Here is a 20,855-nt window from a genome sequence, read left to right on the forward strand (position 1 = left end):
AAAAAGTGTAATAAATATATATTAATTACTTTTGGAATTATTATTTACTATTATAATAATTAGTTTAAAAAATATTTAATATTTTATTCACAATTTAGTGAATATGTTAATAAAAAATATATTAATTATTAAAAAATGGAATCGGGGACGAGTTTGGGAAATGCATTTCCTATTCGTCGAGCAGAGACTCGACCCTACGTTAACTTTTGTGATCCTTAATGTAGAAACACGAAAATTACAAGTTTAAACGGATAAAAATAAACTTTTTAAGTAGAAATATTGGAGAGATAAAAAAACATATTTAGAAAAAGAAAATTAGTGAAAGAAAATTTATAGACAAAAAGAGACAGATTTTAGCGAAAAAAAGTAAAGTTGATGAAAAGATACATTAAAGAAAAAAAATTAGAAAGAAAAAGAAAAATTATAGTGAGAAAAAATTAAGGATAAAAACAAGACTCGAAATACACTTTTTAGATAAAATAAATAAATAAAAAGATAAATAAAATTTATAATGAAAGATAATGGAATGAGAAGATAACATATAATTTTCATAGCAAACCAGATTAAGAAGAGAAATAAAAGTTTTAAAAAACAAAATTGGAAATTGTAGAGAGAGAAATAAATTTTGGAGAGAGAAATTTAAGAAGAAAAATTTTAGTGAGAGAGAAATTTGTGAGAGATAAATATGAGAAAAAAAAAGTTGAGTAGTAGAAAAAAAAATTAGATTTTGCAAAATAGAAATTAGTTTTTGAAAATTATGTATATATATTTTGAAATTTATATAAATTTCAAAGTAGTTTTTGGGAACCAAAAACAGAAAATTAAATGGGTTATTAAACAATCAAATGTATCTTCCTTAAAAAGATTTTGAAAAGTCCTAAAAGATTTTGAAAAGTACTGTTTTTGGAAGATTGATAATTAGTCTCAAAGCAGCAGATATATAGAGTCTAACCAGCTTAATTGAAGCCTAAGTGAAAGCTTAGAACAAAGTTAAAGTGTTTTTTTTTTCTTTAAATCCATTAAAAATAATCAGGAATGGAAAATCTTCTGTCCACAAAAATCTTAGTATTTCTTCGTGAGAGGACTTTTTCGTCACGGTGTTTCTTTTAGTAGTTCTACACAAGGGAAAGTATATTCTGATACAACATTATTCCTAAGAACCTTTAGAAAACCCCCTCCCTTATCTGTGTATCCAAACGGTTACAAAAACTGCAAGGCTATGTTCAAATAAGAATTATAAATTTTCCTCAAAAAAAAATTATAATTATTATGTGGGATACATGTCAAAAATTGCAAACTAAAAATTATGTGTGTTTATATATAAGAAGAGTAAATAAGGAATAAGTAAATTAAAAAAATATATATGAAAAAGAAAATAAAATGAACCATTCGCACAGCTGAATGAAAAAGCAATGCTTGCGACGAATTTCGTCAATCAAAAGATGGAAAGGTTTGAAAATGGAAGCAAGGATAGCATTCCAAAAAAGTTTACTCAATTGGAATTTCATATTTTGTACCTTCATGTTGGACAAGAAATTAAAAGCTCTAAATAGCATTAAATTTCTACACTTAGTTACAAGTAAAAGAACCTTATTATAGCACAACAACATTTGCCTAAAATGGTGCAGTAGTGATTATCATTTTAAACTCAGGCACCAAAATAAAATACACATTAGGCTGATAACTTGAAAGACTCAAAAGAAAGGGTTTAATATAGACATCAAAAACCATCATTTACTCACCATTGGTACTTTGCAGCCACTAGCACTTCCTCATACTTTTCAGCAGCATGGTCCCAACTCAAGTCTTGCCCCATCCCTCTCCTCTGCAGTCCTTCCCAACTCTTCTTGTATTGTTGGTACGTCAGTAAGCAGTTCCCTAATGCGTGTATTAGCTTGTTAGCCTCGGCGCTGTCGAACGTCCACCCAAGTCCTGATTCGTTGAACGGATCGAATGGTGTCACAGTATCTCTTAGTCCCCCAACTTTATGCACAACTGGTATTGTGCCGTAGTTCATGGCATAGAGTTGGTTCAATCCACAGGGTTCAAATCTTGATGGCATGAGTAAGATGTCTATGCCAGCAGTTATTCTGTGCGCCATCTTGACGGAGAAGCCGACCCATCCCCGAACCTTGTCACGATGTTGGTTCTCGAAGTCACGGAGCATTTGTTCTAAATCCTGCCTGCCAGTGCCCAGCATGACCAGTTGGACATCCTGACCCATCATCCATGGAATGGCCTCAGCTATTATATCAACTCCTTTCTGTTGATCTAGTCTCCCAATGAAACCAATCAAAGGTACGTCCTCACGAATGGGCAACCCGAGCTCCTTCTGCAGAGCTGCTTTGCATTGGGGCTTGCCCGTTTCAAGTGTTTCTAAGGAGTAGTTTGTGTAACCATCTGATGTGAGGTGAACATCATACTGTGGACTCCACTCTTCTGAATCAATCCCATTTACAATGCCCCTCATCTTCCAGTCAATCTCATTGATGATTCCATGTAAACCCCAGCCTCCTTCAGATGTTTTAAGCTCCCAAGCATATCCATGGCTAACCGTGACCACTCGATCTGCTGTCTTTAAACCGGCCGCAAAGATATTGAAGTGTTCGCCACCAACCGGGTCATACAACTTGAAAAGATCCACATAGTGTTCCGGAAGATCCACATGATAAAAATCATCAACCGGTCCCCGACCCTGCACGACCCAATAAAATTTATTCTTGGAAAAGAAGAGAACTTCTGAACTGAAACATAGCATAGAGAACTCCATTCCACACTAGTTAATTTGGCTAGACGCCTAAAATTTGTATAATTTTGTCGATGCAAGATGGATTTTCACTCACAACTCACTGTTATTCTTTTTGAAGAGCTATAACCCATATTATTACTCTCTTTTTCTTTCCCCCTTTGCATCGTTATTCTTTTTGAAGAGTTATAACCCATATTATTACTCTCTTTTTCTTTCCCCCTTTGCATAAGAATCACTCCCATGAAACTGATAAAGTACAAAAGGAGGACAATACATTCCTCAGATGGTCAATGGAATTACAAAGGAAGCACTCTAATTGGCTTAAAAAATAACAAAAAAGTAAACAGATCTCAAAAATAAAAAGGATAAAAAAGGAGGTTTCTACTTTCGGGAGCCTTAAAAAAAAAAAGAGAGAACAGTGACTAGCTATTTCAGAGTATTAACCCTTGGGGGTTAGTTTAGCTTGTAATAAGGATTGCTTGTTTATGATGGAGGAGGTTTTGTTTCACCGTCGACGAAGGTAGGATTCTCTAGACTGCCGGTTCTTTTGAAGTTTTATAGGATATTTGGCTGGAGAGAAGAAATAAAATCTTAGGGGTGTGGAGGAGTCTTCGAAAGAAGTTTACCACTTGCTAGGTTTAACATCTTGCTTTGGGTGTCAATCTCAAAAGACTTTTGTAATCACTCATTATGCATGATTAGTTTGGATTGGAGTCATTTTTTGTTAAGCTAGGTCTGACTTCTTCTTTTTTTTAAGAAAAATAAAAATCCGATGTAAAATCCTTCCTCTTCACTTGAGGAAGAATCAAAGTTACCAATAAAAAATTAGAGGAATGAATTGAAGGATTGTTCTATGCCCACAACAGAACAACAATACCATTTCTTAGGTCAGGCTCCTTTTCAAGGCTGTTGTTTTTGTAGGCTCGTTTTGTTGACCTGACTTGTACCATATTAACTGCAACGCTTGGGAAGGATGTATCAACCATAACTCCAGATGACTTTTGTATATAATGGCAAGTCTTTGTTTACTAGTTACAGTATATCTTGAACCTTTTTTTTTTCCCTTTTTAGAAGAATGTATCTTGATTAAATTACAATTTTCATCAATTTTATTGTAGAATCTTTTTTTTCCTTTTATAAGAAACTGAGCGAAATGTATTAATCACAAAAGGGGGAACAGCCTAAGGGCAAGGGGTAGAGAGAACCTCTTCCCAAAAAGAACTACTACATGAGCACCTTCCAATTGTGAAGGATAGAAAGAAGGAAGTAGTTACGAAAGAATTTTCTGAAACTATGACACCACCTAGAAGCAGTGAGCTGTATATTACTCCACAAAATATGAGAATCTAGAGAAAAATCTTCAAAAAGTTTGTTGTTTCGTTCCAGCCAAAGGTTCCACATAACTGCTGCCACCACGAAAGTCCACAAGGTTCCTTTGGCATTTTTGAATCCACCACCCACTAGGGCTTGAAGAAGCCACTCATCAACTCGCTGCGGGAGGTAAAGGCTCCTGTCGAAGTGGCAAAAAACTAGGGACCAGCATTTTTGGGCAAGTGAACAATGGAGAAATAAGTGATCGATGGACTCCTCTGCCTTAAGGCACAAGGGACACGCAGAGGGTAGCAAGCTCCATTTACTGCGCTTCCTTTGAAGGCGGTCCTGAGTGTTTAATCCACGGTGGGCCACCGACCAAAGAAAGACTTTAATCTTCTTAGGGACCTTTGTCTTCCAAATCTTCTTGATGAGGGGGGGTTGGAGAATCTTACATCGCTTATAAAGATGGAAAAAAGTGGACTTGGTAGTGAAAGCACCTAAAGCATCGATCTTCCATCTCACCCCGTCTATGGTCTTCCCCAATCTGACAGTATCTAGCTGATTGACTAAGCCTAGCCAGCTGTTGATTTTTCTGTTGAAAAGCCCCCTTCGAAAGCCTTGATCCCAATCTTGTTGCTCTGTGTTCCAACATCTATGGATGGTATCCTCCTTTCTCACAGAGAGTAAGTAAAGAGAGTAAGTAAAGGTCAGGAAAGGCCATCTCGAACGATTGATGTCCAACCCAATGATCCTTCCAGAACCTGATTTTCCTCCCATTATTTTCCTTGAAGGACAGAAACTCAAGGAAAAGGTTTGTGTTGTTTGCAATCGCAAACCATGGCCACCCTTTTGCTGCACCTTTTGGAGTGGCAGTAAGCCATCCATGAGGAAGGGTACCGTAAATACTTTCCACCACGCGTCTCCATAGAGCATCTTCTTCTTGAGTAAACCTCCACAACCATTTAAGTAAAAGAGTGTGGTTTCTCTGCTGAAACAAGCCTATTCCAATATTCCAAGACCACCGTGAGAAAGAGGAAGAGAGGTCCATTCCCATTTCACCAGATGGCTGCAAGAGTGGTAGGTACCTCCGTCCCAAAAGAAGTCCCTAACATACTTCTCCATGGTCTTAATCACCGTTTTGGGAGCCTTCAACAACCAGAGATAATAAAGGGGTAAGCTGCTAAGGACCGATTGGGCCAAGCTTAGGCATCCACCTTTAGAAAGGGTGAGGTTTTTCCATTTAGAGAGTTTGCATCTAAACTTCTCCAACATTGGATCCCAAAAGCCGATGGAGTTCGCATTACCTCCTAGAGGGAAGCCCAAATAGTTGAAAGGAAAGCTTTCAATTTTACACTCAATGGTGCTTGCAGCTAAGAAGAGAACATCCTCCTCAATAACCCTATCAGAGAAGTTTTCTCCACATTTATGGACATGCCGGCAGCATACACAAAGAGGGATATAATCCCCCACCAATCCAGAAGATCTTCAATCCTCTCCTTGCTGAAAATAATAGTATCATCCGCATGTTGGAGGTGTGTGAGGGGGACTTGTTTAAACCCCACCAGAAAACCCTTCAGTATCCTTCTCTCATGACAAAAGTGCACAAGACAACTAAAATCATCTCCAATCAAGGTGAAGAGGAAAGGAGACAAAGGACAGCCTTGTCTAAGCCCTCTCTGGGCTTTGCCTCTAGGCCTCCCATTGAAATTCCCAGAACCAATACACCCTTCGATCCACTTGCACCATCTCGTACCCAAGCCTTTTCTCTTAAGAACAGCCAACAGAAAATTCCAGTCCACCATATTGTACGCCTTTTCATAATCAAGCTTGAGGATGAAGCCACTTTTCTTGGAAGCTCCCCACTCACCAACCACTTCAGAGGCAACCAGAATCGCATCTAGGATATTCCTACCCTCAACAAACGCTGCCTGGGTGTCGCTAATAATAGAGGGGAGGTACTTTCTTAGTCTTTCGGCCAGAACCTTTGCTATAATTTTGTAGAGAGAAGTGACCAAGCTAATGGGGCGGAAGTCCCTAACTTTGTTAGCTCTTTTCTTCTTGGGGATAAGACATATATAAGTTTTGTTTGTTCTCCGATTGATGATCCCATTTTGAAAAAAGTCTTGGAACACTCTAAGTAAGTCGGACTTCAAAATGTTCCAAGACTTTTTACAAAACTCATTTGTCATCCCATCAGGACCTGGGGATTTGAAGGTGCCAAGTTTCCTGATAGCATCATGCACTTCCTCTTCACTAAAGGGAGCCTCCAATTCAAGACTGTCCTGAGGACTAAGAGGGTTCCAAAACCAAGGGCCGACTTTAGCCTTATACAAGGAATCAAAAAAACTGAAAATTTCCTGCTCGATCTCTGTCTCTGAAGTGAGAGGGTTGCCTGTGCTATCTTCCAAGATCGAAATTATGTTTCTACATTTCCTTTGTGAGGCCAACCTATGAAAAAAATTGGTATTTTCATCTCCTTCTATTAGTCATTGCAGTTTACATTTTTGCGCCCATCTTCGCTGGTCTTTAATGATAACTTCCTACAGGAAGGCTTTGAGATTAGTTCTCTCAGAAAAGGATACAGGGGATAGGAACCCTCTTTCTTCTTCTTGGTCAAGGAGATTTATTATGGCTTGCACATCTGTTTTCTCATGGTCAATAGCTCCAAAGGTATCCCTATTCCAGGTCTTTAAGATTGTCTTGAGACCCCGAAGCTTCTCCTTGAAAGCATATCCTGCCCACCCCGAAGGGTTCAAATTCTTCCACCACAACGTTAACGAGGCTTTGAACTGCGAATGAGAGAGCCACATATTCTCAAAACGAAACGGAGTGGGGCCCCACTTCTGGAAACCTGAGCTAAGTTGAAGAGGGAAGTGGTCTGAAGTCGTACGGGTCAATCTTTGAAGCACCACATCCTTGAAAGCATTGAAAGCATCTAACCAGCCTTGGGAAACCAAGAATCTGTCAATACGGGAGGTAGAGAGGTGTTCCCTAAAAGCTGACCACGTGAATGTAGCATTGTTGATATGGATATCAAACATCCCCAGCTCTGCAATTAATGAATTGAAATCTTTCATACTCTTATCCACCCTCTGCCCCCTGGATTTTTCATTCGGATTCCGCACTACATTGAAGTCACCTCCTAAGCATCAGCATCCTGAGCAAAGGCCTGAGAGATCCATAATTTCCTGCCAAAAGAGATTCCTACCCCGAGGGGTAGACGGCCCATATACTCCCGTAATCCAACCTTGCACAAGATTATTAAAGGAGAAGAGAATAGAAACAGAAAAAGAGCCTAGAACAGAGTCAAGTACCTCGACCACGTCTTCTTTCCACATAATGAGAATTCCCCCCACGGAACCTTCGACATCTAGGGCAATCCAACCCGTTCTTCTAGAGCTCCAAACTTCCTTAATAACTTTCCTATCGATCGACGAAAGTTTGGTTTCTTGCAAAATCACTAAATCAGGACCCACTCTGATGAAAGAGTCTTCAACAAGAGTTTTTTTGGAAGATGCTCCTAAACCTCTCACATTCCACGAGACAATCTTCATGTGTCCACATTAGTGCCCAAAGCGGTTACTAAGTCTTCTACATCTTCATCTTGGTCCTCTGTTTCTAAAGCCTCATCTTCCTCTTGGTCCCCTGCCTCTGATTCATTTGCCCAACATATGAGGAGGTTTATAATCTCCCTTGGTTTTTTCTTCTTTGTCGATTGACCTGTTAGGTTTTTCGTGGAAATAGGGCGAATACACATGGGCTATTTCTTGAGGTCTTTAACCATCTTCCTTGAGAAAGGTGGGTGTGAGAAACCAGGGAGAGGGCTCTATTTTCTGACCACCATCTGACTTTTTGACTTTGTTGCCTCGGCGCAAGCCGTCTCTGAGACTACCTCTTCTAAGTCTTGCTCTTCCTCTCTATAGCATAGGGAAAAGTCCTCAGGGAGGTTCTCCTCTGGGATTTTTCCGATCTCTGCCTTTGATAGAGGGCTATCTAAGTTAGAAAGGGAGAAAACTGACCCTTCATAATCTTTGTGTGAGGTGATTCCTCACTTGTGGTATTACTAATACGCAAAGAAAGTAACCTAAAAGCAATACAGTCACCCCACCTATTCGAGAGGGTGGGTATTCTCTCCCTAACAATGCCAGAGCACTCAAAACTAGACTAATCCTCCCCTTCTCCCATTCGGTTCCATTTCTACTGTTCCTTAATTCCTCCTTGGGCCCCACTCTACAAACCGTTATCCCTTCCTCTATACACTTTACTCATTTGCCCCTAACACAATGCCCTTTCTATCCCTTCTCTTATAAGTCTTAACAATTGGAGGCCTAAAAACTTTCCCCCGTTCAGATCCACCTTGTCCTCAAGTGGGAAATCAGGAGACTGGTGATGCATGGTGTGAAAGGTCTCCCAAGTGGCCTCTTCCTCTGGTAGCCCTTTCCAGCGGATCAATGCCTCTGGTTCGCCCGTGGCTTCATTGATACCCGTGGCAAATACTTCCTCAGGCTCCGGGATCCACTCCAGCTCGTCAGTCAACTGTGGTGGTATATGTGCACGGCCAAATGGTTCCCGATAGCTCTTTTAAGCTGGGATACATGGAAAACGGGGTGAATGACTGCTTCCCGTGGTAGGTCTAACTTGTAGGCCACCTTCCCCACTCGTTGCAGAATTTGATAGGGCCCAAAGTACTTAGCTGCCAGCTTCTCATTTCTTCGCCTGGTCAAGGACTTCTGGCGGTAGGGTCTGATCTTCAAGAAGACCGCATCCCCCACATTCAACTCAACTTCCGTGCGATGATTATCAGCCATTTTCTTCATCCTGTTTTGGGCCTTCACTAAGTTTTCCTTAAGGACTGCGAGAGCAATGTCACGGTCAGACAATTGTTGGTCGAGCGCCGCATTAGACGTTCTCTGTCTTCCATAGGATAATAGAGGGGGTGGGGAACGCCCATAAACTGCCTGGAAAGGTGTAGAACCGAGCGAGCTATGGAATGTGGTATTATACCAATATTCCGCCCAGGGAAGCCACTGCCCCCAAGAACGGGGTGTCTCGCTGCAAAAGCAACGTAGGTATGTTTCGAGACACTTATTCACGATCTCCGTCTGTCCATCAGTTTGAGGGTGATAAGCAGTGCTCCTCTTCAATTTAGTTCCTTGAAGGCGGAACAACTCAGTCCAAAAGTTACTGAGGAAAACTCGATCTCTGTCAGAGATGATGGATTGTGGAAATCCATGGAGGCGGACTATCTCTTTGATAAAGGCGGAAGCAACCGTTTTCGCCGTGAAGGGATGTCTCAAGGCAATGAAATGAGCGTACTTGCATCGTATCAAATTCTGTTCTGCGATATTTGAGAATCACCGTCAATACCTCGGTGTAGGTCCGGGATAATCCTTTGTCCCACAGTCTGGGTCTATTTACAACTAGCCAATTAAGAATTCTCAGATGTACTAGTACTAGCAAGTGCATCTTTGATGCAGTCATCAATTCTCCCGAGAGGTCACAATTACCGTGAGCAAACATATTAATGACAAGGAACACATTTTTGCTATTCTACTAATACTTGTACTTGCTCTGCTATTCTGCCCAAGCCTGGCTGAGGAAGAATTACGGGGCGTAAAACAAAAAAATATGCTGATTCGGGTTGGGTATACTATATTTAATTTATAACGGAACCCCCGCCCTTAACCCATTAACGAAACAGGCAGTCGACCACAACAAAGACCGTGTCATTCCCTGCTGAACGCGGCAGTCCTTCGACAAAATCCATGGTGATGTCCTCCCAAATTCGAACCGGAATAGCTAGAGGTTGTAACAGCCCTGCCGGAGACACCGTCAAGGTTTTATTCCGTTGACAGACGTAGCACCCTTCGACGAAGTTCTTGACGTCTGCCTTCATACCATGCCAAAACAGCTCCCCTGTAATTCTTTTGTAAGTTCTCAAGAACCCGGAATGTCCTCCCATAATTGTGTTGTGGTACAAATGGAGTATAGCTGATTTCAACGTAGAGGAGCTAGAAATTACCATTCTATTCTTGTAGTGTAGGACTCCATGTACCATGCCGTAGTTTGGATGGCTGGCCGGGTCTACTTCTATTTCCGAGATGATCTTAGTCAGCAAGGGGTCTTCAAGAACTTCAGTCTTGAGTATTTGCACATCTAACAAGGCAGGTACAGTCATGACAGCCAAATGAGGACTAGGGGCCATCCTAGATAGGGCGTCAGCTGCTTTGTTTTCAAGACCCGGCTTGTATTGTATCTCAAAGTTGTATCCCAAGAGTTTCGCACACTGCCGACCCTCTTTGGACTTTCGGAAACGATCCAGAAGTCGGGTTTTCAAGTTCTCCCAGTCCGTAAACCGAACTCTGTTCTCGTGATATCTATACCAGGCTAGAGCGACTCCCTCAAAGCTTATCACCGATACAATCACTCTCTCCTCATCGGTTAGCTTATGAATTTCAAAATATCGTTCGGCTCGAAAAAGCCAGGAATCAGGATCCATACCTATGAAGATTGGCATTTCGACCTTCTTGAATTTGTTTCGATCCTGTCCTTGATCTCTTATATGAACGATTGTCGAAGTATCTCTGACCTGCTTAACCTTCTGGATGGATGATTCTCCAACCTGTGTAACCGAAGATGGTTTCTCTCCGATGATCTCCGCCATAAATCCCTCCAGCATCATCTGAATTCTTTCGCTCATTTGTCGCTGTTCCTCCGACCTCGCACACAAGGTGGTAATAGCCTCTTTGATCCCCGAAATCTCCTTTTCTGTCGCATCGCATCGAGTTTCCAGATCCTTGACCGTCATCGTCACTCAAGTTCCCAAGCTCGTACTGCTCTGATACCAATTGTGAGGTGATTCCTCACTTGTGGTATTACTAATACGCAAAGAAAGTAACCTGAAAGCAATACAGTCACCCCACCTATTCGAGAGGGTGGGTAATCTCTCCCTAACAATGCCAGAGCACTCAAAACTAGACTAATCCTCCCTTTCTCCCATTCGTTCCATTTCTACTGTTCCCTAATTCCTCCTTGGGCCCCACTCTACAAACCGTTATCCCTTCCTCTATACACTTTACTCATTTGCCCCTAACACAATGCCCTTTCTACCCCTTCTCTTATAAGTCTTAATAATTGGAGGCCTAACACTTTGTCCGATGCTGGCTTCTGTTTTTGTTTTCGAGGAGAGCTAATAGAAGGATTAGCGGAGGTGGAACACACCCCCCTCTCTTGTCAAAGTGTCTTATCTGATTATCCTTCTTAAAGGAGACCCCTTTTCTTTCTTCTTTATTGTCTTTTTTTGTCAACTTTGTCTACTTTCTTTTCCTTTTTACGAGACCCAAGGGTGGGCCCCTCTTCCGTTAAGGTTGGAATCACGTGGCTCGATGGCTGGCAGTTTCTTTCACCGAAAGAGGTGTTTCCCTCTTCCCAAAGTTGAAGGGCTTTTTGTCCCTCGTGACAAAAAAGGGGCGGGGGTAGTGTATGGTGACCGTAGGACAAAGAATAGCACCTTCTAGGCGCCAGATATCCATTGGACAAAGACCTGGTCCCTCTTTTGCTCCACCGTAGAAACGTTTTGCTGCCTCTTGGTTGAAGCTGCCATGGACGTCGACGGACTTTCCGATCAGATCACGGCTATCTTGATAAGTTGCGACTTGAGCCATAAAAATTCTATCTCCGTCTAAGATCTGAACCTCTAGAGGGATTAAACCGCAGTATTTCCCTTGAACTCGGATGGCGACCTCCACACATTCAATAAGGCTGGAGTTTTGATCATAGTCAATGAAGCCTCCAAAACAATCTCCTATAAAGGTAGTAAAGCTCCATAAATGAAGAGGAATATTTCTAAAGCGAATCCATCCTCCATAAGATGGGATCGCATTAAGTTTTCCATGTTTCAACAGGTCCCATCTCTCTAACTTTGCTGTGACTGGACCAAACGTAACCCATCCTCTATTACAGGATAATAAAGTTGCTAGGTCCTCAGTGGGGCATTTAAGGAGGGCTTTGTCGGGTTGGTAAGGATTTATGAGAAAGTTTTCTTCAGTTTGTTCTTGTATAAAACCGCGAATCCTTTCCCAGTCGTCGTGGAAGTCACGGCGGGTGAGCACTAAAGTATCCCGCCAGTTTAGAGCTCTCACTTCCCGTCTTTGTGCTGGAGACGGGGTGTCTTTGCGATGGTCTGTGGGGGCGACGATTAACGATCTTACCTCCTATGAGTTATCTTTATTCTGCTTTAGAATTTCGGCAAAAGAACAGCTCTGTTTCGGCTGTTGAGGAGCTTAGTGAAAGTCTGGCTGAGTACTATCTTTCTTGCCGTTTAGGAAGTCTAGGAGGAGATCCTTGAAAGCTTTCTAGCCCTTGTGATCAGAGTCTGCTGGGACCACAATGTTTCTTTTGCCACCACCATTCTGAACTCTAGTGATTTCGAGGAAACTTCCTCTCTTGTTTGAGGTTTTTTGGATCCATATGAAACCTTCATTGCAGTCAGTTTTCCGGAAGAATTTCTGAGTGTTCGGGGTGAGAAGGAGATCATCTATCATGTCTATAATCCAGACACCTACTATTTCTTCTATCGCAAGGACAAAAAACCTGGTAAGGTGTTTTTCTGTGATTCGCAGCCATCTTCCTTTCTTTTTGTGATCGAAATCGCAGTAGAAAACTTTGTTTTCTATCTTAACCCGAGACATGGTTGGTCTGAGGAGGAGCTGGGGGGCGGGGGAGGGATGGGTTGAGGTCGTCGGAGTCATGGGTCGGGATGAAGGGGGAGGGAGCTATGAGGGCTGGAGAGAGTCATCACTAGCTCACACCAGTCACTTTCTTTCAGTTCCAACGCCCTTTTTTAATTTTATTGTAGAATCTTAATATACATATCTTTTTTATTTTTTTAATATTTTTCAAGTTTTCTATCAATTATCATCTTATTTTGTATATCCACCTATGTAATAGCAGTCCAAGACAGATACTCATATCCATCACCATATCTACAAGAACAATGGGCTGACATTATGTCTTTTGAACCATGATCTGGGATCAAAAGGAGAAGGTTTTCCCATTTACTGGCCTCTCCTTTCATAGCATTTCTTTTAAACATGGTTTCAGTTCTGCTTTGTATCATTCAATATCTGAGTCATGTAAAAAAAAAATAAAAAAAAAATTCTCAGTAAGAGAGTTTCAGAGGCTAAATAACCGAGTCTCAAGGTCCTCCCAAAAGCATATCCTATTACCATCACTTAATTTGAGGAAGTAAACAGGTTTGGAAAAACCTTCACATATTGCAATTTGAACCCAAGGGACCCTTGTGCAGGGATTTCTACTTTTACCGGGCGGGATCCCGCTAATAGAAGTATTGTTGCTTTGATAAGTAATGCTATAAGTGAGGGGTGTAAGCAAGTAGGTTCAAGAAACAACTAAAATTGAGAAGTCAAAAGTTTAGGGACTAAGATGAAAGAATGAGCAAATAGTTTATGGACCAAAATGAAAAACAAGTCAAACTTTAGGGACTTAAAACCCAGAAAATATGAAACTGGGTAGATTTCTTGAGAGAAGAAAGAAAATACAAATCTGGCTGGGACAAAATAAAGTTCTTTGAGGGTAGAGCATAAATATTCATAGCAATGGACCCTAGTGAAAAAAACAGAAAGGTAAGAAAGAGCTTGTTTGGTAACATTCCTGTTTCTTGTTTCTTCTTTTTTAATGAAGAAAAACAGAACTTTAATTTAATTATTCGGTAACTATTTCTTGTTTCTTGTTCTTTCTTTTTTTATTCAAAAATTCAATGTTCATTTATTTTTTAAATAGTCATTGGGCATTTTATAACGCAAGAATATAAGATAATGCTTTTATTAATGTTTTGAAAAAAATTGGAAATGAGAACCAACTTGATTTTGTTGTTACCAAAATTTCTACACAATTTTGGAAACATTTATTTTCTAAAAATAAGAACAATTACCAAATTCTTATGTTTTTCAAAAACTAGAAACGTGAAAAACGTAACACGTGATCAAGTAGGCCCAAAACTTTTTGTTCTGACCTACAAGTATGGAGTCTTGACTTATTAAGAGATGAGTAGCTAAAGGTTGTAGATTCAAAACTCCAACGAAAGAAAAAGGTATGAGGAACAAAAAATACAATTTATCTAATTCTATTTTTCTTCGCTCAAAAATTTTGAGCTTTCACTTACAATGGAAAGAATTAAAGACAATGAAATAAGTTGCAGTAAATTACAAGTGACATACCTGATGAGCTATGTTGTGGATTACAAGGATGGATCTTGTGAATTTCATCATACCATTGTCTCTATAATAGGCCTTCAAATACACTGGCAGTAATGCAGTATGCCAATCATTTGCAATGAAAACTAAATTCCCATCTCCATAACATACACCACCACATGGCACATGCCAGGGAACCTGAAAAAAGGGGGTAAATGTTACTTTGCAAATAATATATGATCGACTTTTAGTTGTACAATAAAAAGTGGGAATGTTAGAAAATCACAACTCTCGAATAATATTATGGACAAAAAATAGGAGCAATAAAAGAAAGTAAAGCTTTGGGTTGTCCATCATTTGTATATTTCAGAAATTATACTCAAGTACCATACATCAAGTGGAACATTCCTGTTTCTTGTATCTAAATTTGGAAAAATATGTGTTTGTTCCTTATTTCTTATTTCTTGTTTTTCCTTTTTTTTTATAGAAAGTTTCTCAAAATTGTATACAAATTGTGGAAACAAAAAAAATTAGAGTTTGTGTTCCTATTTCTTCATCCATTGTTAAAAATATAAATAAAAGGATTATTTTATATTTTATATTTATAAAATGCATAATAGATACGAAAAAATTATATAACATAATATTTTATTCTAAGAATTTTATTATTCATGTAAAACATTATTTTTTTTTTTAAAGAGAGCAAAAATCAAGAAATGGTTACCAAATGCGTTTCTGTAAAAATATAATTTTAAAAAACAAAGAATGAGAAACAATCGTCAAAAACATTTTTAAAAAATGGTTATCAAATGCATTTCTATTTTTTTTCTTTTAGTAAATAAATAAATAATAAGAATGTAATGTACCGAATACATTTTTCATTTTTTTTCTAAAAAAGTATGAAACAAAAAACGAAAAACAAGAAACCAAATTGTTGCTAAACAAGCACTAGTTTTGATGGTACTACCAAGTAGTAATAACTATCAGAAGAAAGGTTTGTTGAAGGAGATATTGTTGAAGTTTAAAGAAACAGTTCCATGTTTGCATCAAATTATAACGTGTCCCTTTTCAGAACTAAAAAACACAGATTTTGCCTTCCAGAGACCGACTTAAGTCGACACGTCTCGGAGGGAGGAATGCTATGCACGAGCACACTCTTTCCTTTAAGAGAATTGCTTTTTATACAAAGAATGCATAATGATTCTACGTAATTACTACATAGAAAGCATATTTTGTGCTATTTGTTTTATACAAAGAATGCATAATGATTCTACGTAATTACTACATAAAAAGCATATTTTGTGCTATTTGTAAGGGATTTATATATTCAATAATGCAGTTTAGCCACTTTTACCTCAACAGCTGCCTTGCAAAATAGTACCATTCGCTTCAATATATCCTGAACCAATGAACAAAAAAACACGTAAGACTTCAATACTTGAAACTGATAATGAATTGGACAAAAAACTTGGATATCAGCAAAGTTAATATTACTGCTATATCAATTATAATAATAATCTCAACATAATTATCGCTATCAGCATTAATTAATTATTACCGTCATCTCGCAACTGTAAACTACAGTTTTACTTCAGATAGGTGATTATAGACCAAATTGTACGATATGAAGCAAAGCAACCTAATAATCCAAAGAACTGAAGAAGACTAAAAGGTGAGTTTGGTATGTTAATTTAAGCACGTTGCACATCTTTACGAGTAGTCATCTCTCAAGTGCTTAAACTACAAGAGTGTCAATCACTTTAAAGTAACTCTTTCGAAGAACCATGTCTCAAGTGTTTCTTCGAAAATGAATTTTTTCGCAATTTGAATTTTTTAAATTTGTTTAAATTATTGCCAAAAATTGTACATTTTTTTTTAAAATACACTTTTAGTCATCCTAAACACACTAAGACATTACTTCCAATAAAGTCATATTGGTTGCCACTGTATTTCTGCAGGAAAACCAGGCCAAAGAATCAAAGGTAATATGACAAATTTTCCATGGCATTAACATGGGATATCAAAGTGAAATTAGCTTTGAACACAAAATTTACCTATTAAACTAAGTTCATCCCTTCGAATAACTTCTTAAGGTAAAATCACAGGCGGCATCATCTTACCAGACGGTCTCCACCATATATATTCTGCTCCCTGTAGTAAAATATGCTGTTGTCAATAAAGACAAAATCAACTCCATCTACATATTTTTGAAAGTATACAACTTCATGATCCTGCAAGATTAAAAATTCACATGCTTGTGATAAAAGACTGGAAAATTTGAACAGAAAGTTACAGCTCAAAGTCAAAGTTTTATCGCACCTGTCCATTCACTCTATATCTTTTCCGAACACCGGTATCTTGGAGTTCAGCATAATTTTCATATCGAGGTACTACAACCTGCAAAGAAGAAATGAAATATAAATGGGGACATTGGTGTTTATAGTAAGGTTGTGAAATGCATCTTTTCGATTTTTTTTTTTTTCCAAGTAGAGCCAAAAGGAAGTAGCTAACAGAATCGCTTGTGAAGTAAAATAAGATTTTTGAAAAGTGAAAAGTACTACCATCACCCTGTGCCCACGGCGAGCCAAAGCCTTCGGTAAAGAGCCGGCGACGTCTCCAAGCCCGCCTATAAGAATCTTAAAATATCAGTACATAATCTATAAATAATGATGTGAATGGAATAATATACAAAGAATCAGGGTGTGTAATTTAATAACAAAAATCAGAATCATGATCATAGGAAACAAAATTGAAATTTTATTTTTATTTTTATGAAAATAACAACTTTTATTGTGAAAAATGAAAGAACACACGAGGGTATTCTAAAAAGAGAGCCCAAGCCAAAAGGAGCCAAAAAGCAACAAAAAGGACAAACAAAAGAAAAAAATTACAAAATATATATATATATATTTTTTAATATCCTTGAGTGTCCGAGCCAGCTTACGTGAACCTCGACTAATCACACAGGATAATCGCCTTATCCTATTACATTTGGTTGTCAAAGAAATACGTAGGATGTTAAATCCTTGGAATTACTAGAGATTTATTCGCATAGCAGGAATGATCAGTGAAGTTCAATTACCAAGGCAGAGCAGTATCTAAATCTTTTTCCCAATTGATGCTATTCTCAACATTCTTCGTTAATAAGTAAAATAATTCCATATTAAAGTTTGAATGATTGAAATGACCAATGAATTTCCATAATCGCAAAAGTTAAATTATCGTGTATAGCTTTTAAATTTCCTCCAAAAGGCATGAAAATAATGAATTTTTGTAAGAATCCAAAAATGCGTCAAATGTTTTCAAAAAGAGAAAAGGAAAATAACCCTAAAAGGATTTCACAAGCGAAGATTATCCACTTAATCGTACAATACCAGTCTTTGACCATGGAGCACATTCTGCAGCAACTATTATGACATTCATAACATTAGCCCCAGCCAAAGGAGGAGGCTCAACATCCACACTTGCAGTTTCAACAGCATCACCATCAACCTTCAAAGCTGGTTCACTTGGCTGTCCATTATTTCCCTCTTTTACGGTGGAATACAAAGATTTACTGGAAAGAAACGCTGGAACAAAATCTGAAGATTTTGTCTTTGAGCTGCCTTTCAGCTGATCTTTAGGATCTGGAATAATATCAGAAGATTTGATCTTTGAACTGCCTTTCAGCTGATCTTTGAGATCTGGAAGAACATCAGAATATGTTGCCTGTGAACTGCCTTTCAGCTGATCTTTGGGATCTGGAATAACAACAGAAGATTTTGTATCTGAACTGCGTTTCAGTTGATTTTTGGGATCTGCAGTAGATATTGTCCTTTTAAGATCTACAACTTGCATCTTGTAATTGTTATCATAAGACGTACTGGAAGAAGACAGTAGAGCATCAGCATCCAGTTGCTCTCTTACAGCTACATTGCCAGTACTGACGGATGGACTACTTCCATTCAAACCATCAACAGTAATTTTATCATCCCGTGAATGAAAATCAGGATTGGGGAATGAGCTATCCATTTGTTCATATGAATCTTGCTCTTCCTCAGAATCAAGAGAAGTACTTTTTATGGATGAAACCAATTTCTTTCTCTCTGCAATCTACAGAACACAGGAAAGTTAAATCCAAGTATCAAAATTCAAGCTCCTACAAATGGGAATTCAGGAAAGACATGAATCTGAGGAAGGGTAACATGATCTAGAAAACATTGCACTCTGAAATCTAAGAGTACTACTAAAAGAACACAACCAACATTACAAGATATTATAGCATAATGTTAGGCCACCAATCCGTTATTCCTATAGTAGGATGAATTTACGTCACGAAAACTGATGTCTAGGAGGGTGCGGCGTTGTGGTTTTCAGTGTTTGTTTGTTATTTAAGTGTTGATTCCTTCTCTGTCTATATGTTTGTTAGAACTCAGGAGAGTGTCAGACCTCTCAAAGTTCGATTAGCATCATAACTCCTTTCACTATTCCAATACAAGGGTGTGGATCATTTATAGTACTATCACATAATTTGAGGGTTTCAGCCGGCTAGCTGGTCACCATCAGGCAATTCTGCAATCACATTTGATTTGAATTCATCTTGCATCAAAGCTAAGCCAAGAACCCAGTCCAACAATCCATAGCAGTGAGGAAACGTGAAATCTCCAACATAATTATAATTTCAGAAAGAAAAAGCAACAGAACTAGCATAATAAAATACCTGCTCGAGTAGCTGCTTTTGCATTGCAAGAACCTTCTTGCTCTTTTCAATGGTGGCCTGAATGGCATCGTCAGAATCATCACTGGTTTGCGAACCCGAAGTTGTTGCTTGGACAATCGGCCCAGCCCTCCACATTTGCCATTTCCCACTCCTCGAAGTTGCAACCATTTTGTCACAGAAAACCCCCTGATTCTGACTCGGCTGCCTAAGTGGAGAGAAATTCCGGTGGTACTTCTTACTAAGAATGAACATTGTGCTCTCTGTGAAAGACAGAGACCCTAAAGACGCCATTTCTGAAATATTTGTCTGTCCTTCAGAAAGGAAATGAAGCGGACCCAATCGAGAAAACTGAAGAACAGACGAAACCCAAGAGAGGGAGTAGAAAATCAGGGAGACCCAGATGATGTTTCCCTGTAATAGAGGGGTGACCGAAAGAGTGAAGGAAAATCGAGAGAGGGTTTTGATTGGGAGAGACTGAAATTGGAACCACAATTGGGGGAATCGGAGATGGGAAATGGGTTGTGCGGCTGAAATTAACTGAGAATCTGTGAACAGAAGACCATCTCCATGGCTTTTGAAAATTATGTCAGCTCAACGGGAGTGGCCACAAAATATTCTCTATAGCGACACGCATCTTTTTCACTCTCTCATTCAGTGGATTCGAAGACAAAACGCCTGTCCAACTCCACGATTACGCCAGATTAGCTTTGGGGTTGGTGATAATTTGTCTTGAATTTTGGATCCCGTTTTCAGATTTGGAAAAACGTGATCGATTTCATTGTATCGATATTGATACAATATTGTATTTGTATGGCATGTGAAGGGAAGTTATGAACGGCTTCTGATATGGGTTTCTTTGTGGCTGTGAACGAGGAGACATTTTTTACCTGAAGTTTTTAGAATTGAATTTTTTACATTTCAAAACTTTATGATTTTGACCCCTTTTGATATGAACAAGTAGGTTAAAATACATTTTTTCTCATGCATTAAATAAATTACAATAAAATCTGACCAATTTTCTCACCTCCTTTTCACCAATGTAGGTCCTACTTTTTGTCAATGATATATATTTTTGTTTTTTTTTTCAGTTTTCACCTTTTTTTTTCATAAACGATTCTGGAGCACTCTTCGGTCTTGTATGATCTGGCCCATCTTGACTTGTCCTAACGAAGTTTCCTTGCAAGATTCAACAAAAAAAAAGGCAACGAGAGGAATAGCTAAATTAAATAGTTTGATTTGAAAAATGACCAAAATAATCAAATATTATAAAAATAGTTAAAGAACAGTTAGAGCTGAACTACTAATTTTATGTAAACAAATTTACTCTTCCCATCAAAATAGGTAAATTTATCCTACCATTACCCTTATAAATTCGTGACGAAACTACCCTTCAACAAATATGTAATGCACCTAAATTGTAGGAAAGAAGATACTGAATGGAAATTATAGAGTTCAAAAATGTTAAATCAAAATGTAAAATGGATTAAAAAATAAGTAAAATCAATTTAGAAAAATGAAACATGAACAAAAAAATAATATTGAAATTCAAAACTGAACAAAAAAATACAGAGTGAGTAGTTGAGAATTAGTACCCACCTCACTGTCAATATCACTACACACCACACTCCATCAAAAAATTTCCTTCCAAAAACCCTATCAGTAACTCAAAAACCCACTCATTCGAAATTAATACCCCCTCATCAAAATCCCTTCCAAAAACCCACCCCTTCAAAATTAATACCCACCCCAAACGGCACTCCAAAAATCAACTCTGAAACCTCACTCCAAACGCTGAATCCTTCCAAAAATATCCCAAATCCCTAACTCCTTCCTCTTCGCCAAACCCCCAAACAGCGTACAAGAATCCCTAAACCGCGTA

General features: G+C 38.6%; 1 protein-coding gene across 1 annotated transcript; it reads right to left on the reverse strand.

Moving 5' to 3' along the window:
- Positions 1-1,471: 1,471 nt before the first annotated feature.
- Positions 1,472-19,833, reverse strand: SS2 (starch synthase 2). Its single transcript, XM_022301095.2, has 8 exons — positions 18,977-19,833; positions 17,652-18,369; positions 16,839-16,903; positions 16,597-16,674; positions 16,398-16,508; positions 15,632-15,676; positions 14,302-14,475; positions 1,472-2,695 (listed from the first exon to the last, which is right to left on the reverse strand). The coding sequence occupies exons 1-8, from the start codon at positions 19,265-19,267 to the stop codon at positions 1,739-1,741; spliced, it is 2,439 nt and encodes an 812-aa protein (XP_022156787.1). The 5' UTR covers positions 19,268-19,833; the 3' UTR covers positions 1,472-1,738.
- Between the last annotated feature and the right edge of the window lie 1,022 nt (positions 19,834-20,855).

The sequence above is a fragment of the Momordica charantia genome, assembly GCF_013281855.1.
Source record: "Momordica charantia cultivar OHB3-1 chromosome 8 unlocalized genomic scaffold, Mcharantia_2.0 BLBB01000008.1, whole genome shotgun sequence".
NCBI classification, from domain to species: Eukaryota; Viridiplantae; Streptophyta; class Magnoliopsida; order Cucurbitales; family Cucurbitaceae; genus Momordica; species Momordica charantia.

Coding starts and splice junctions, on each gene's coding strand:
- SS2 (XM_022301095.2), bottom strand. CDS start 19,267: ATGGCGTCTTTAGGGTCTCTGTCTTTCACAGAGAGCACAATGTTCATT. Junction 16,904..17,651: donor TGCTCCATGGTCAAAGACTG/GTATTGTACGAT, acceptor AGATTCTTATAG/GCGGGCTTGGAGACGTCGCC. Junction 2,696..14,301: donor TCCACAACATAGCTCATCAG/GTATGTCACTTG, acceptor TGGGTCGTGCAG/GGTCGGGGACCGGTTGATGA.